This window comes from Hipposideros armiger, unplaced genomic scaffold, assembly GCF_001890085.2.
Source record: "Hipposideros armiger isolate ML-2016 unplaced genomic scaffold, ASM189008v1 scaffold_689, whole genome shotgun sequence".
Lineage (NCBI taxonomy): Eukaryota > Metazoa > Chordata > Mammalia > Chiroptera > Hipposideridae > Hipposideros > Hipposideros armiger.
The window spans coordinates 258507-276731 of record NW_017732039.1 but is presented as its reverse complement, the minus strand read 5'-3'; the positions used below and the strand labels follow the sequence as shown (position 1 = coordinate 276731).

At 39.3% G+C, this 18225-nt stretch overlaps 1 protein-coding gene across 4 annotated transcripts in view; it reads left to right on the top strand.

Moving 5' to 3' along the window:
* Nucleotides 1–17797, top strand: part of PCDH19 (protocadherin 19) — a 106748-nt gene extending 88951 nt beyond the window's left edge. For all 4 annotated transcript variants that reach the window (XM_019626771.1, XM_019626773.1, XM_019626772.1 and 1 more), the window contains one exon: nucleotides 15424–17797. In XM_019626771.1, the coding sequence (XP_019482316.1) occupies nucleotides 15424–16013 (590 nt within the window). In that variant the 3' untranslated portion in view covers nucleotides 16014–17797. The remainder of the gene's footprint in view (nucleotides 1–15423) is intronic.
* Nucleotides 17798–18225: the final 428 nt, after the last annotated feature.

Here is an 18225-nt window from a genome sequence, read left to right as displayed (position 1 = left end):
CGCCGCCGGCGACTCATGGCAGCCCAGCTCCAGGTTGAGCTGTTGTTCAGCATCTTAGCTGTGGAGGGCAGTGTCACTGGCCCTCCTATGTGGGATCCGAACCGGGGCCCTCTGGCATCCCAAGCAAGTTCTTAACCATCGCGCCACTCGGCCGGCCCTATAATACTAAATACTTTTAATGTATGTGCACAATTATTGTTGAAGGAAGCATGGTTTCTCCATAACAAATACAGATATTACAGACCATTCAATTTCTCCATCCCCACCCTCTACCCATGATTATGTTCTACGTTGACTCTCTTCAGTTCAGTAGAGCATGAGATCTAATAACTGTTCTGTCCCTTTAAAGAGGACATGAGCATGCATATTTAAGTTCCAAGTGTGGGCTTTCTGATAAGATAACAGGCTTCTATGCCTTGGATTCATTCTCCAGATTGTATTTGGAGGAGCGTCAGTGACAGTTAACACAAAGGCAGTTGGCTTTGCATTGGATGTGAATGTCAGGACATGGTCCTGATCCAAGAAGAAAATAAAGCATTATCTTTTCAATGCACAGGGATGCTGTTGTGTTTAGGGATAACCCAGTCAGTAATATTGACTCCTGATACAACTGGCTATTTAAAAAACGATTTTATTGAGCAGCTCACTTCAAAGCAGTGTCTCTGAGACAGAATATTTTTTATAGGATGGGAAGCCTCTGGTTTGAGAGGACAAATGAGCTTGGTAGAGCACTGAGTTTGAATCATATGGGACGTGTTCAAGAATAGAAAGGGAAGAAAAATTCAATAAATTAGCACTTTACGTAATATTGGGATGTCAGGGAAATAGAGAGTTCTAGGCTATGCTGTGTACACACGCATTCCTTTGTTCACTATCTCTGGGAGTCTGAAGAGGCAGAAACAGGCCTCCAGGCTAGCATCAGGACATATGGGAACCCCTACACCCTTCATCATATTTAACTGAGATGGGGGTCAATCCTGTCCATGTGGTACCCCTACAAATGGAGACTGGGATGCCTATTAGTGCTATGGCGAACTCTGTAATTGTAGCATGTGAACAACATCCCATAACACTTAGCTCCTGGATGTTCATCTGAATCATTAGGTACGAGCGTTATGGGTGCCATAATAACATTGGTATTCCTGCAACTAAAAAGGAAACACATTTGGCTTGCACTTTATCTACAATCACTTACACTTAAGCTATTGATAGTCAATTGGTATCTATAGACTGCTGGGCTTGTGCCACAGGACTTCTAAGTATATTTGATGGGTGGAACAGACAGGGAGGCTGTAGATGTTGGCAAGCTGTAGTTCCCATTAGTCAGGCTGACTGTATCTGACACTAGAGATTCCAATTCACCAAGATGAAGCTTACTTCTCTAGGCTTTGGCTGATGGCCCAATGATGTTAACGTGCAGGACAGGAGAGGACCAGTGTTACATTAGACTGAGTTTCCAATGAGCAAATAGTTGAGTAGTTTACTGAATGCCCTGTTGATTTTTTTTTTGGCAGACATAAAATTCATGGCAACATTTTTTGGAATTTGAGGGAATTGTAAGTTTTTAAATTTTGTTTTACAATAAATGTTAACCATTCACTCTCCTAATAGGGAAATGTGGGTTTTTTTACAGGGTGTGCAGACTATGTTTGTAGTTGTACAGTTAATATTTCTTGCCTCAAATATTTCTTATAAGGGGTGCTGCAAACACACCCTACTAAGGAAATTCCAGACACAGCTGTTTCTAATATTTGGAGGGGCCCCCACAGAACCATCAGACTTACACTGAAGGTTCCTGAGTGGGAAGGAGGAAATGTCCCAGAGAGCACGCCTTTTCTTTATTGGTGGATTTTCTGTCAGAGACTTGGCCATTGCTCTTGTTTCTGACTGCTTCCCTGCAGCTTCCCTGGAGGTATGCATTTCTAGGCAAAAATATTTGATGTGATAAGGAAAGGCTACAAAGCTGAAGGAAGAGAGTCAAAATCTGAACAGAATGGAAAAGCAAAAGGATATTTTGGGCATGGAAGAGATGAGTTGAATACTATGGAATGGAGACAGGGAGATGAAATGAGAAAAGAGGAATGAGAAGTAATTCATGAGGGCACTTATTATTTATTGGTGGGAACAAAAGGTCCATTGAACTCCAGGGGAACCTTCCTTTATGCAATGCATGTGAATATGTTGAAATTTTGTAAAGGCAATTCCATCGTAAATGCACTGGTGGAGCTGACAAGCTGCAGTTGGTGAATTATTCTGTCTAGTGCATAATCAATCTACTATTCCACTGCCCCCGGTAATCTTCAGGGTGTGGTCAGGAGAAAGCAAATAGAACAGATAGAAGATTTCCTCCCAGGAGAGTTCAAGAGCTTCCTTAAAGGTGAGGTGTGAGCTGGCTTCCTCACAGTTCCCAGGTAATTTCTGAAACATTAGGTACTCTGATTATTTTTACTTTTTACAATAAAAGTTGGCTTGTGCTAAAAAAAATCATCTGGACAGTCTGTGTCTAGTTGGGTGGTACAAAAGAAAGGCGAGCTCTTGTATCAATCTTTATTCCCTCTGTAAACACAGATGACCAGAAGGGAAGGCTGTTATTAACGGTAATGCAGACCAGAAAAAAGGCTATTATTTTCAGTCTGTTGAACAGTGCAAAAATGCTTCTCAAGCACTGTGTTCAGATGTTTCTTTTTCTTAGCCGTCACACAAGGAATTAGACTCATTTCAAACAGTTCATTTTCCCACTCTTGTCTCCGTAAAATCATTACTCATGAGTGGTTTTTTTGTTGAAATATCGCTGACCTCCCATATTGGAATGGATAACAGGGTGCAAAACATATAAATTTTTCAGTTTGCATAAACTCTGGAAGAAGGGGGACAGAGATTCCCCAGGAGAATAAAACCATTTGTCAATGTCTTCATTTGTTACTGTCCTATAAGCATCTTATCCAGGAAGCTATGTCAGCATTACAATTCTGTGGTGTGTGTGTGTGTGTGTGTGTGTGTGTGTGTGTGTGTGTGTGTGGTGTGTGATTAATAACAGCAGAGAGCTCTTTGAACGCCAGCAAGAGGTTTTAAAATATAATTCTGCATCTGCTCCGCCCTTTTCTCCTTTGCAACCTTTTTTTTTACCCCCTGTCCCCAATCCAGGACCATTAGGATAGATGAAGGAGTTGTGCCATGTCTTTATATATGATCAGATGATGATCTTTAGCTCTTCATCTAGGTGCTGTTTGCATTTTGCCAAAGCTGATTATTTTATCTGCAGTTTTAATAACAAGCTAGGCTATTTGCTGTTCACTAACTGATAGAAGCAAATAAAAAAAGATTGCTAAGTGGAATTAAGGGGATAAGAAAGCTCAAGGGCCTAAGAAGGCCTTTTCTTTAATTAATAATTTCAATTTACTCTTAGAATATTTTATGCTAGAGTTCAACATTGTGTATTAAACAAGTCTGCACTCTCCCTCTCTGTAACTGCCAAACTGGAATCTCAGAGAATAGAAATCATGCAGGCTTGAATGAAGCTTCAAATTCCCTACTCCTAGTGCTGTTTTGTTTGCTGAACATAGAACTCGACTCCTCAGGGCTTCTCCAAACACTGCATGGCATTCCTTCATTAGCCCCATGTTTCACAGATCCAGTCATGAAAGATTGACATTTTAACCAACAAGGGGCAAATGCAATAAAATTGGAGTTTAGGAGATGCAATGTTTTGGAAAAACTGATTATTCCAAGGGTGTAAAGATACATGATCTGTACTAAATGGACAGAGCATTTAAATTTATCAGACTGCTTTTTAGTAATCTTTTGATTTGTTCCATTGAATTTTTCCAGCTTTATTGAGATTTAATGGACATACAATGCTCCACTGTTTTAACTTGTGAATGGAAATAAGGATTCATGATAATAAGGACTGGTGATGGTGGTGGTGAGTGAGAGTGTGTGTGTGTGTGTGTGTGTGTTTGTGTGTGTGTGTGTTGTATATGTGTGTGCTCATGCATATGTGGGTGTGTCTGTGAATTTTTTTTTGTAGCCATAATCTAGGCGTACTATGCATCCTCTTACATAGACTTTTCTAGAGCTGTGTCAGAGTGTCTTAACTCAGGTCATTTCAACCCAAAAGCCTCCTCCTACTCTTATGTTCAGAGTTTGAGCCAACTCAGAAAAAGCCCTCATAGCTGTGGCCCAGAGAGATTCTAAGACTTCCTTGATGCTTCAGATAGAACAGCCATTCTTTCTTTCAAAGAAGGGTTGGACAAGGCCAGTGGGTCATACTTGAATCACTATGTGCTAGAGGTATAAAGGACTTTGCAAATCTAATAAGAGCAGTGGGACAAGGGCAGGGTGCCTGCAAATTATCAAGCTCCCTCAAAGAATAGATTAATTGGCCTCACTTTTGAATTTGTCTAATTGCTTTTGAGGCAACACCCTGAAAAATAAACAGCTTTCTTTCTCCTACTAGTATGATTAAGTGCACAACTGGAAAAAGAATAATTCTAAATAATTCTAAGGAAAAAAACCAAAAGACTAAAAGTGAGCATTGTCCATGAAAGATGGATAATGACAAGTAAACACAGAATGTGGTGTTTGATCCCTTCAGTTTTGGTATTCATTATTCATAGTTATTATTCATAAATTCCAGCACAAATGTTAGGCCTGCACCCCAGTGACACATTTGCATTTCATTTTAAGTTGATTTCTACCTGGTTTTGCAAACAAGTATTTAATGAATGATTTTGGCTGTCTCTCACTCTCCATGTTGCTATTGCTTGTCTTTTTCGTATACTAGCATACTGGCTTCTATCCCTTTCACACTCTTTATCTCCATCATCCACCTCATTCCATCCAAGATTCATTACTCTCTCTCTCTCTCTCTCTCTCTCTCTCTCTCTCTCTCTCTCTCTCATTTTAGGAAAAAAAGATTTCTAACATAGAAAAGTGATATTTGAATAGATTTCCCTAAGGCAATCAATTTACTTTTAATTTGTCTGGAACTAAGCTTTTCTTTGTTGCAATGAGGAAGGATTGAAACTGCTGTAAAATTTATTAGCTTCCAGGAAGATATTTGAAATGAAAATTTTTTAATGACTGTGCTGTTTGCTATACCCAGAAGCAGTGTCATCAAAATTACAGTATTCCATATGGTTGCTAGAGTTACACTGAAACATCAAGATAATGCTAGATTTTTCTATGAGGGTTTTTTGGTAGCAAATGGTCCAAACTAGGTAGTTAATAGATAGTAATCCTTCTGACACTCCTATTGGCTTCCAGTGACTATTTCTAGTGATTCCTTCCTAGCTGATGACATGGCACACACTATCTTTTTGAATCATTGCAAGAGACAGTGATTGGTTTACTGAGCACTTATTTTCCAAATGTGAAAAAAGTGATTGGAGAATTACTAATGTTGTTTCTTAGCTTCCCCACCCAGTAACAGGAATATTTTGCCAGTTAAGAATCTAAAGAATTTAGAAGTTACAGTTGCATCATTTTTCATTGACTCGTGTATATCGATGCCTGTTCTGCAAAACTGAATGTCCTGGGACTTCACTGAAGGAAGTGTCAGTTTCTATTAAGAGGAACACCAGCTGCTTGGTGCCTTTTCCTCCAACATTAAATTTTCATTGAAAACGGGAAGATTTTTCTCCTGGCTAGCATGCCCTGTCCCTCTTGCTCTCTGTACTAGCCGTATTTGTGCCATCCTTATTATATATTCTGTGCAAGACCCAGAAGCTCATGACCAGCATAAAAGTGGCTTTTTCTCAAGTTAATGATGTGTTAGCAATTTTCTTATTTCCCAGGGAGGAGTGAAACCAAGCTGGCAATAACTTTAGGTTCAGCGCTACTTGTAAGCATCACCTGAAGGCTCTGTCTTCCCAGCAGCATAACTACCTGTAGAATGTGTGAAATGGTCTGGCTGTTTTTAATCCACACAAAGTCAAACAACGGGTTTGAACTCTTCACAGAAGTGAATAGGTGTTGTAGGTGTCCAGTGGATATAGGCTAAAGGACTTAATTCTGTGAACATCTTAGAATGAACTTTCAAACATGGTCCCACTTTGCTCAGAGCTTCAGTATCTCAGTGTTCCTCCTTTTGGAGAATAGTTCAGTGGCCTTTTGTGACACCTCATATTTTGCTTGTAAAGATGTTTTTTTCAAATGGCTTCTCAGCACCTAGATGAAGTCCAGCACTTTGTCAGATAATTTTCTCTACCTTAGAAGCCAAAATACAAAGATTCTAGTCTAGTCAATCTCTGCTTATCTCAGTCACTGTCAGCACCTCTTATTTCTTAGTCTCAATTTTCCAAGCAACTTTCTGCTTCATTTCCTTGCTCCCAATGCATCAGCACAAATGATTTATACTTATACACATCTTGAAATCTCTTCTTTATGGATTGAATTGAATTGAACCCAAGTACAAAAATGAAAACTCCAGGAACTATTGTGATTGCACAGATTGCAACTTAGATTGTATGGCTGTACATACCACACTATCATCTACCATAAATATTAAATTCTCAAGCACTTATACTTCAATATGTTTTAACTTTGTCTCTTTGACCATCTCAGCACTGAAGATTCCACTGAAGATAATACAATTACTTTGAATTCTAAAAGAGGCATCTTTTTAATCTATTTTCATGTTATACTGGGAGTGAGTGTATTTCAGGTGCATAGACTGTGAATGAGGGGAGGGGCCGATGTGCCATTTGGCATCACAGAGGCCAAATATTGGGTGGCACTGGCTTACCGATGCCAATCAAATGGTCTAGCACAAGGTTGGGGTTCATTGGTCTTTTCAGCTATCCTCTCAAGCTAAAGCTGAACTTTACAGAATTCTTACTGTTTAACTATCCCAAAAATGCCAACGTATGCTAATCAGAGCTGGCTTTTCTCTCTGCCTGTCTTCTCTCTTTTGGCAATATCCCTTTGCCAGTCTCAGGAACTTTGTTCCCACACTCCCCCACCTTGCCTTTCCTGAGGTCTCTTCACCTCCAGACATTTCTAGCTTTTCTTTTTTTTCTTCTTTTTTTTAATTGTTAGTTTCAGGTGTACAGAACAATGCAATAGTTATCCTTTTCACCCTCACAGAGTAACAACCCCCCTCCCCCCATGTATCGCCCTCCCACCCCCGATATCATGCTTATCTATTACAATTCCATTGATTCCGTTCCCACTCTCTATTCCATGTCCCGAGACTAAATGTATATATAATTATAGTTGACACACAATCTTATACAACATCAGTTTCAGAAATACAGTGCGGTGGTCCATCTGGCCCTCTGAGAAATATTTACAACATTATTGATTATATTCCTCAGACTGACTTTTCCTATTCCTGAGGCCATATTGTAATTACCATATTGTATTGTCTCATCCCTTCCCCTTCTCCTTCATCCCCACCCCCTCCCAACTAACAACCCTCAGTTCTTCCTCTGTGTCTCTGAGACTATCTCCATCCACTTCTCCCATCCATTCAGTTCCTTAGAATCCACGTATAAGTGAGATCATATGATATTTGTCTTTCTCTGACTGACTTATTTCACTTAGCATAATGTTCTCTAGTTCCATCCATATTGTTGCAAAGGGTACTATTTCCTTCTTCTTTACAGCTGAATAATACTCCATTGTGTAAATGTACCAAAGTTTCTTAATTCAGTCATCTACCGATGGGCATTTTGGTTGTTTCCAAGTCTTAGCTATTGTGAATAACGCCACAATGAACATAGGGGCACATATATTTTTTCGGAATAATGTCTTGGGATTTTTTGGATAACTACCTAAGAGTGGGATTGCTGGGTCATAAGGTAGTTCCATTTTCAGATTTTTGAGGTACCTCCATACTGATTTCCATAATGGCTGCACGAGTCTGCAGTCCCACCAGCAGTGCACCAGGGTTCCCTTTTCCCCACAGCCTCGCCAGCATTTGTTGTTTGTTGATTTATTGATGATAGCCATTCTGACTGGGGTGAGGTGGTATCTCATTGTGGTTTTAATTTGCATTTCCCTAATGCTAAGTGATGTTGAACATTTTTTCATATGCCTGTTGGCCATCTGTATGTCCTCTTTGGAGAAATGTCTCTCCATATCCTCTGCCCATTTTTTAATTGGGGTGTTTGTTTTTTTGGTGTTGAGTTGCATGAGCATTTTATATATTTGGGATATTAATCCTTTGTCAGATATATCGTTAACAAATATCTTCTCCCATTCAGTAGGCTTCCTTTTTGTTTTATTGATGGTTTCTTTTGTTGTGAAAAAACTTTTAAGTTTGATGTAATCCCATATGTTCATTTTTTCTTTTACTTCCCTAGCCCATGGGGATGTATCAGTAAAAATATTGCTCAGGGTAATGTCTGCAAATTTGGACCCTATATCTTCTTCTATGAGTTTTATGGTCTCAGGTCTTATATTTAAGTCTTTAATCCATTTTGAGTTTGTTCTTGTAAGTGGCGTAAGGAGGTGGTCCAGTTTCATTTTTTTGCATGCATCAGTCCAATTTTCCCAGCACCATTTATTAAATAGGCTATCCTTACTCCAGTGTAACTTCTTGCTTCCCTTGTCATAGACTAACTGCCCGTATATGCCTGGATTTACTTCTGGGTTCTCTATTCTGTTCCATTGATCTATATGTCTGTTTTATGCCAATACCATATTGTTTTGATTACTGTGGCCTTGTAGTACGTTCTAATGTCTGGAAGCGTGATTCCCCCCGACTTTGTTCTTATTTCTCAAGATTGCCATGGCTATTCATGGTCTTTTTTGGTTCCATATAAATTTTTGGATTATATTTTCTATTTCTGAGATTTCTAGCTTTTCTTACTCCATCAAAACTCTCCTATCTTGGGTCTCCTTCACCCAGGGTTTTGCTATATGACCAAGGAAAATCTGATGATATTGGTTCAGTAGTAAATCCTCTTATTTTAACAGGGACTGTTAATGCCTATACCCCAATGAATGAAAACTGGGGGAATTTCTCTCCATGCAATAAGGGCGGATTTTTTGATAGCTCATCTTTGACGTTTGTCAAATACTACCATATAGATGTTTCAAATGCCAGTCACAGTTCTGGCATCCTACCACTTCTGCCTGTTGTCTGTCAGGCCATAGTGCTGTAGAAACGGCTGCTAACAAGCAGGAGCAAGGGAAGAGGAGAACAAAAGAAAGCATTAAGGAGGAGCCAAAATGGTGGAAAACGCTGAAAGAAAGAAAAAGGGAGTCACAGAGAGACAAGTAGCTGTTTGTAGTGTAATTCTTTTCACACTAGAGTGGCTAAAGGATAGCTTGATGTCACTGGTTCATGAGTTCCTAGAAACATCCCAGCTTTCACTGGGCAACCTTGAATATTTTTCAGATGGAGTGCTATCTTTTCATGTTCAAACTTTGGGACCTTTAGGAAGTGAGTATAAAGTCTTCCCAGAACTATAGCCCAGAAGGGCTCTGGGAGGTCATTTTCCAAGTTCTAAGCCCTTATTGAGTTTTTGCTAGGTGCTCAAGAAGTATCTAAACACCCAAAGAAGCCAAGTTCTTAAGATGTCAATCACATCAAAACCAAGATGGAATGTCTAATGCCTAGATAGTGTTTCCTGCTCCCTGCCCTCTCTCTTCCTTCCCCTTTCCACTGAGCCCATTGCTGCTCTGTTTGCCTTGTCAAATTACAGACATAGGATGGGTGCTTTATTTCCTGACTCTTTGAAAGCCTTAAAATGCTTTTAAGAATTCTTTTCAGATTAATTCTTTCCTTTGGTAATTCCCTGAAATATTTGACTGAAGCATTAGTTTTGCCATGTGTATTTTAATTTGTTTTGCCAGAAAGAGTCAGCATCTGCAGTGGGTCTAAAAGGCTCACCATCGGTCTCATTTTGGGCTTATATTTTATAGGAATGAACAACAATTTTATTTGATGCTAAGAAACAATGTTTGATATTTGAACAACACATCAATTTCATAAAATAGACACTTCTGCTTATGAATTCATCACAGTACAGGCCCCATTAGCTATTGATAGAATGGAAAATTTCAAGGCACATGACCAATATATTTTCAACTGGACATCAAAGCATAATAGATCTTTTTTAGATCTGCATATAGTGTGGGGGAAACCACTCAGAGGCTAAGATGACACTTGGCTTTAATGTTTCTCAAGTGCTACATTTCCTTTATTGCCTCTGACAAAGTTACAGTTTTCTTTGTAGGTTTCCATAGTGTTTCTATTAAATTGAATAGCTATCTCCACTTTTAGAAGTTGTATCAGTGGTACAGTATCTGGTGTGTTGACCAAGATTCTTTGTTCTGTTCCTGTCACTCTTGTACCTTTCTCATTCAATTAAACTTATTTAGTACTTGCTCTGTTTTGGACCCTTTGCTAGGTTCTGTGAGAATGGGAGGGAGCAAAACAGGTATAATCTTTGCTCAGTTAAGTTTACAAGCTAGCATTGAGTATAGCTATTAAACAAGTAATTACAAGCATTATGAGTGCTGTAAAAGGAGGTGGTATGGAACCTGCTTTAGTCTGAGGGATCAAGGAAGGATTCCCTGAGGAAGTTAAATTTAAGGTAAGACTTCAGGGATAAAATGTCAGTTATGAATACTGTTCAACTGCTGGTAATAAAGCTCCCCCTTCCCACTAAAGAAAATAAATTAGTGACTTAAATAAGAGAGAGGCTTATATTTCCTCTTATATAAAAGAAGCTCAAGTTTAGTGAGGTGAGTCTACACTATCTTTAATATCACAAAGTCCTTATATATTTCTATTCTATCCATAGGCACATGGCTTCCATCCTCAGAGTTGCCTCATGGTAGTAGGATGGATGCTGTAGCTTCAGCCATTATGTATCCATTCCAGACAGGATACAGCAGGAAGGAATAAGGACAAAAGGGTCTCTGGCTAAGTCAGCTTCCCCCCTTTAAGGAGTTTTTTTGACATCCTACCTCCAAAACATTGGCCCAAACTTAGTTACATACCCCCAAACACCCCTATCTACAAGGGAAGCTAGGAAATGTAGTTTTTTAGCTGGCACATTGCCAGTCCTAACAGAAACGGGATCTATTTCTAAATATTAAAAATGGGTATGAATATTTGGTAGGCAGTTTGTTACGTCTGCTTCAGATGAGTATGAGTTCGGTAGGTCAAGAGGGAATACTTCTTGACAGCTTGGTTTTTTTATTAGGTGCACATGACCAACTTTAATAGCACTGAATCTCTTCATAATCATTACCACAATCTCTTCCATTATATCTCACAAAAATTGGCCCTGCTTTGGTCATAGATTATTTTGTTCATAGGGTGATGCAGATTAAGCTAAGTGCATGTATATGAGTACAATTCAGGAAGCTTTTCTGATTTACACATCCCTTGCTTGTAGATTATGTAACAGCTGCTACTTAGAAGTAGCTAACTACGTTAGCTCTCAGGAACTGGAAGTCGAACCTTCCTTTTCTGCCTCATTGGTTGCAGATCATTGGTTGCGTCCCTCTTCCAAACTTATTCACTCCATTTATTTCATTATCTTATATTATTTTGAAAATCCTGGGGACAAGTTCAGAAGCAAGGAAGACCAATTTGCAAATTCATCACTCACCCCTAGTCATCTGGATATTTGAATTCATTTGTACATGGTAATGTGTTTTAATTTCCACAACTTTGTGTGGATTTTAGAGTCTTACATTTTGCTTTGCCTAGGCTCAGATCAATACTTTCAGAGAAAGATGTAGCAAGTTATAAAGTCACACAAAGGCTCATAAGAGCAATCTTAGCAGGAAATTAGTGAGTGGTTAGCTTAATTCTATTTCACTTGGAGCCAGCAGCTTGACAGTTAATTTGTGATTATACAAAATGATTCCCCTCTAGTCTCATACCTTCATCCCCAGCCATGATATATGATGGCAGGCACATAATCTCTACCAGTGCTGTGCAATTCCAGAAGTAGTCTCTTTGCTTTTTTACATCTGGTCTGTCTTCATTGCTCTTCTTAAGGGGCTTTATATTGTGTGACTTTCTCACTTTTAATACACACTTAATTTTATTACTAAACTGAAGTTTTGATTTTTAAAAGGCAATTCATCTGCTGTACATTTATGAATGTAGGTTACCTTGGGCTGGGAAGACATTCTTCCTGCCTATCTATATTCACCATGTGTTTTTGTTTTTCATATTTCGTGTGGCTGTAAGCACTAAAGCTAGGTTAGATTTTGTTTTAATTGTATTGACACACATGTCACCAAGTGTTGTTTGATAACAAAAATGATAAGCAGCAAGTCACTACTCTTGGTAAGGATTTAAGGAAATAAAGATATCAGATCTAAGCCATTGTGAATAAAAGTCTCTTAGAGTCAAGACTTTAGTTGCATGAGGTAAGAACAATGCATGTAAATTCACGTGATTAATATAAGAAAATTGATATTATTTTATCTCATACAAGTATAGGATGGAGGTAGGCTTAATGAAATGAAATTGGTGAATAGGCTTAGACTGGTTGCATTCCTGGGGGACACTGAGTGAGTTTACTTTTCCCTCTTCCCAGAGAGTGATTTATTCATTCAGGCAGTAGGTAAGCTGAAAGCAAGTATTGTTTGCACAAAAGTTTCTGAGAAGACTGAATTCCCTGCTGTGGTCTTCCTAGATTCATAAGATCTTTGAGATGTCTGCCACTGGGGTCTCTGCTCTCGCTCTGTGTGTGCTGGGGCTCCAGGTCTCCTCCTGCTGTTGATTTGAAGCAGCCTACTATAGGGAAGAAGCACTGTACTTGGATTCAGGGAGACACATGGATGGCATTTTCCTACTGAATTGTGTTGAAAACAAAAAAGCACCATGCATCTCCAAATTTGAAGACAGCAACTTGATACTAAAAATGTAAAAGAAATGAGAGGTTTGTGTTGAGCCCATTGGGAAGAATCGATTAGACTGTAGTTCACCACTGTTCTGCTTTAGAAGTGTGAGCAAGGGGCCTATAATAACAGTCTGAAGGTCAGCTGGGATTTCCTTTTCAGAGCTGGTCACATGTCTGTGTTTCCAGGGCTCCAAGGCTAAGGCCTCTATGCCGTTGTGTCCTAAATTAGGGACAAAAATGACAGGGATCACACAGCCCTCTGGACATTTTCTTTTGCTTACATCTAGGGGACACTTGCTCAGATTTGTAGAAACACAAGTTAATTATTGTAGTGTTCCCTCACTTCGACCTCCTTACTCTCAACCCCCATACAAGCACTCAATCTAATTCTTTAAAACTATTCCTTGGAAAGTTATGAGATGGGCCTCAAAGAAGATAGAGAGGAAGAAATATCTTTTTGGGAAACTCAGAAGGTATGAATTCTATCCTACTGGAAGCCTCCTGGGGCCTCCTGGGGCCAGCACTAAATTTGGATGAAACTGATTGTGGGTGGATCAGTTGTAGACTCTCCCACTCATAATGTTTAGGTCCACACAAAGTAAGTATTTCTCAAGTATGTCCCAACATGTTTCCCTTGCTTTCATACTTTTTGCCTCCCAGGAACATATGCATTTTGAATGATAATAAACTATCAGATAGATGGCAACACTGAGAATTTGCAGGGAAGAGGCAGAGAAAAGGATTTGACAAACCCTTCATTTTGTAGAAGGGGCCATGCAACCCTGAGGTGGAACTCTGCTGGAATTTGCAGAAGCATTGTCTTATCTATGTGGGAGGCACTTATCTTGCTGGTGGTAATGCTTGTTTGTTATTTGGTTCCAACTGTAAAATTCTGAGTGTTGCATTGTCCAGCACTGAAATGGGGCTTAAAATGGCCATCTTAAACATTAATTGGCAAATTGTGTCCAGGTACATGGAAAAAAATCTTACCTTTGGTTGTTTTTTCAGTAGTTTAAACTAGGTCAAAGGCCACTTCCAGAGCTGTGTTGAATTCTGGACTCAGCCTGGCTTAGGCCTTGATATTTAGCTGCTTCCAATGCCTTTTCTCCAAATGATGACATATACACCCAATTCAACCATTGTTTCTTGAGCCTTCTCCCTTTACCCAAATAACCTTTTATGAATGAGGCAGAGTAGCGCTGCTTTGCTATGCCATTTCCTCTTCGAAAACAATCAAGAAACAAACAAACAAAAAGGAAATACAAGTGTATAAGGAAGGTGTGTTATACAGAGACTAATATCAGGCAAGATCCCAAATTGCAGACTTCTTCCCCCTGCAAAAGAGCAGTCACAGCATTCCCAACTTTTGGATGGGGGCATGCATTTTTTGTCTTTGCAATCTCTCCTTGTCTCCCCATCTCCTCTGATCCTGCCCCAAAGTGTTTTATCAATATTTAAGCTGCTCATATTTTGATGCATTGTGTAATGTGATGAAAATTTTCATTAGGCCAAACTCTTGCAAGAATATAACTTAAATATAAACAGATCTGGAAAACTAGGGCTATAAAACCAGACATTGAGATTAACAGTTCTTCCAATGGACCGGCAGAAGTTAACCCAGGGTCCATGCTTTGGTGAAGTCTGTGTAGAAAGCCTCTCTGAGAACCAAATTAAAACCTTAAGGTTAAATTAACTTGACATGAATAGAGAAACCCATCTCTTGGCAATAATTATGAACTCTAACTGCTGAGATTTTTTATGATAGGGCTAAAGTAATCCATGGAAGATTTCTTTAAGAAATATGACCCTAACAAAGACAGCAGCTAAAGAAGATAAGGATGGATGGCTAGTTGGGTATAATTAAATGATGCTCAACCTATGGGTGTGCTTAGGACCAATTGAAGCTTATGGGTCAGATGGAAGAAAGGGATCTCAGTATATTCCTCCTGATGGGAAATCAAGTCATATAAACAGCTTAATGAGGAGATTGGCTCCTAGGAATGGTGGTCAAAAGAAGTGATGTGATTGGGTTTTCAAAAACAGCATAATACCAACCTAAAATTAAGCACTATATCATTGACAAGTAGGGTGGAAACATGCTTGGCAGTGCTGTTGCTCAAAAATGTGGCCAAGAGTTCTCAGATATACTGCCTGTTGGATATCCTGCCCTGCTTCCATTTCATCTTCTGCTGGAACCACTTTCAAACACAGTTCATTTTTAGCAGGAGTTGTTGATAACAATGCTGCCTTTCAGTACCTTGAGACTCAGTATAAACTTTTTTTAAAATACATTTTTCATCATAACATGTTTCCCTTTAGGTTTTCAGTTTTGTCAGCTGTGGGAACAGTAATAATAATAATAATAATAATAATAATAATAATAATAATAATGATGATGATGGAGGGGATTAGACAGTGAGAGGTCTACAGCCTTTTAAAAATCTAATTCTTCACACTTGTCCCAAAAGGCAATAAGGGACTATCTAAAAGTGCCATTTCCCAGAAGGGCCTGTGGTTTACCTAAGAAACCAGAACACTGGGGAATTAACAGTGATTCCTGGGAAAAAGCTGATGAAATTGACATATTATTTTCTCCAAACAGATCAGAGTGAAGGATTTCACTGCAGGGAAGAATGCCGGATTCTTGGCCACTCTGACAGGTGCTGGATGCCCCGGAACCCCATGCCCATCCGCTCCAAGTCCCCTGAGCATGTGAGGAACATCATCACGCTGTCCATTGAAGCCACAGCTGCTGACGTTGAGGCTTATGACGACTGCGGGCCCACCAAGCGGACTTTTGCAACCTTTGGAAAAGATGTCAGCGACCACCTGGCTGAGGAGAGGCCCACCCTGAAAGGCAGGAGGACTGTCGATGTGACCATCTGCAGCCCCAAGGTCAATGGCGCTATCCGGGAGGCAGGCAATGGCTGTGAGGCTATCAGCCCTGTCACCTCCCCCCTGCACCTCAAGAGCCCTTTGCCCACCAAGCCTTCTGTGTCTTACACCATTGCCCTGGCGCCGGCGGCCCGCGATCTGGAGCAGTACGTCAACAGTGGCCCTTCTCGTCCCTCTGAGGCTGAGCCCCGTGGAGCTGACAGCGAGAAAGTCATGCATGAGGTCAACCCCATTCTGAAGGAGGGCCGCGACAAAGAATCTCCTGGCGTGAAGCGTCTGAAGGATATCGTTCTGTAAACGAGTCCCGGAGAAGAAGAGAGAGAAACCATGCTGGCTAGCAAAAAAGCAGGAGCTGATGGTTTTCATTGCTCACCGATGGTTGGTTCTTGAGTGGCTGTATTTCAGAGCTTTCTCTAAATGTATTGTTTATAAATGACTATCATTTTGTGACAATCCCTCTCGTTTCAACAGGCAGCAGGGGTGTTCAGTTGGAGCAAATTAGCTTTGGCTTGAGTTGTTCATGGGGCCTTGATGTTGGGGAAACAGAGACAAATTCAGTTGTGAAAAGTATTATGTATTAAGTGTTTGAATTGATATATTTTTCTATGTCAAAATTATAATATAAATTACCATTGTTTGTGGAGGATTACATTTAAAAAGCAAAAAAAAAAAAGCTCTGGATACCTTTAACAAGCTTGCCACTGTTTTGTAGTGTAGGCAAGTTAATGGTTATTTATTGTGTACTATTCATTGATTCAGTGATGTGAAATCAAGCCCCCAAAAGGTTGTTTCTGAAGCTTGAGTATTTTCCAATGCCGCTACTTTGCTGTGGACACCCCTGCTTTAAGAACCCTTTTGCTAGCTGTGCTACTGTTGTATTTGATATTGCAAATTGCTATGTGTGTGGTGATGGCAAAAGGCTTTAGAGGTTGGTGTTTTTTTTTCTTAAAAAAAATAAAACTACAGACAAAAACAAAGTACAAACAACTGAGATGGCAAGTGAATGAGCAACACCACACATACAGATGAGTACTTGGAGGATACTCACTCGTAGAAGATACTCATGGAGTTGCTCACCGCCTTGCAGAGTATTTTGCCTGCCTTTCAGTCTTCTGCCCAGGTCTGTGATAGATCACTGCAGAAGGTAATTTTTGGATATTCTGCTATCTAATTTGCAGTTGTCAGAAATATTGTGCTGAAAGTTTTATGAGATCAATTTTTCTAATTTTCAGGCCCTGAACAGGAAAGTTGCGCCTGAAGTTACCAGTTTCCAGGCTTAGAAATTCCCTGCCTCCAATCACCTAAAACTCAAAAAGACTGAATCTATTTTGAGATCTAAATTAGCATCTTTTTAGATACACACTTCCTGATTCGGTGTTTCCCAATCACGATTAAAATTACACTACAAAGCACACCATGGGCTGGAATTGAGAACTCCATGCTGCTCTGTATCACAGGATTATAATTCGGGATAGAGTAAGCAGTATACAGTATACATTTAAGAAGACAGGCAACAGGTAACAGCATCACTAATCCAATTACCGTGCCTTCTATATGGAGACACTTGGACACTTGAATTTGTCTTTTTATGACTAATACTTTTTTAAAATAAAAAATGTGAACAGGAACTATTAAAATAAAAATTCTTTAGATTTAGGTAACTCTTTGCTGTAGGCTAGGAATACACCTTTTTTATTAACAAGTTTGTTACGCACATGTTTTTGTTTGTTTAACATTGCTCCAACTCCCTCATTTATTAACTGTCTATTAATATTCACTAGCCAACATAGTATTCTTGCAGCCTAAGAGTTTGTTATTTAAAAATAAACAAGTATGTCATCTTTGCTCTGCCTTGGTCTTTAAAAAGTTGTTTCTAGAGAAACAAGTTTCGTTTGTTCTGTTCTCATTTGTTTCATTTTTTGAAATTCAAGAGTACCCAGAAAAAAGGCTTAGCGGTTAGAACACTAGAGTGCAAAAGAGAATTTATTTTCTTAAGTTTAGGTAGATAAGTCAGCTCTTTTAAATGTTTTAGTTATATTTGCCTGAGTTCCTGGCTTTATACATTACTAGGAATATTTTCTTTTATGGGGGGAGTGCTTCAAGGGAGGGGGGTGGGTAAGGCAGTGGGGATGGGGTTAGATAGGGGAGAATATTTCTGAATAAGAACCTACAGTGAAGCTACAAATTCATCCTTATTTCTTATTTAGTGTTGAATACTACCTCATACAAAATATTGGTGTGGCTGCAAATTTCCTTCTGAAACTGAAACAATTAAGAGATCAATGACCATAACATCTTCATTTTGGCTCATTTCATTCTCTCTCATACACTCTCCCCCTGCCCCTTTGATTCATTTCATTGTAATAGTAGATTTTGAATTAGGTATGTATTTCTGTTTGCAAGTGACTATCTGATTAACACATTGAAATTCTTTTTTTTTTTTTTTACTTTATGTTATGATGGCTGCCTGTAGAATTTTGACTGTTCCTCACCTGTACCATCCTGATAT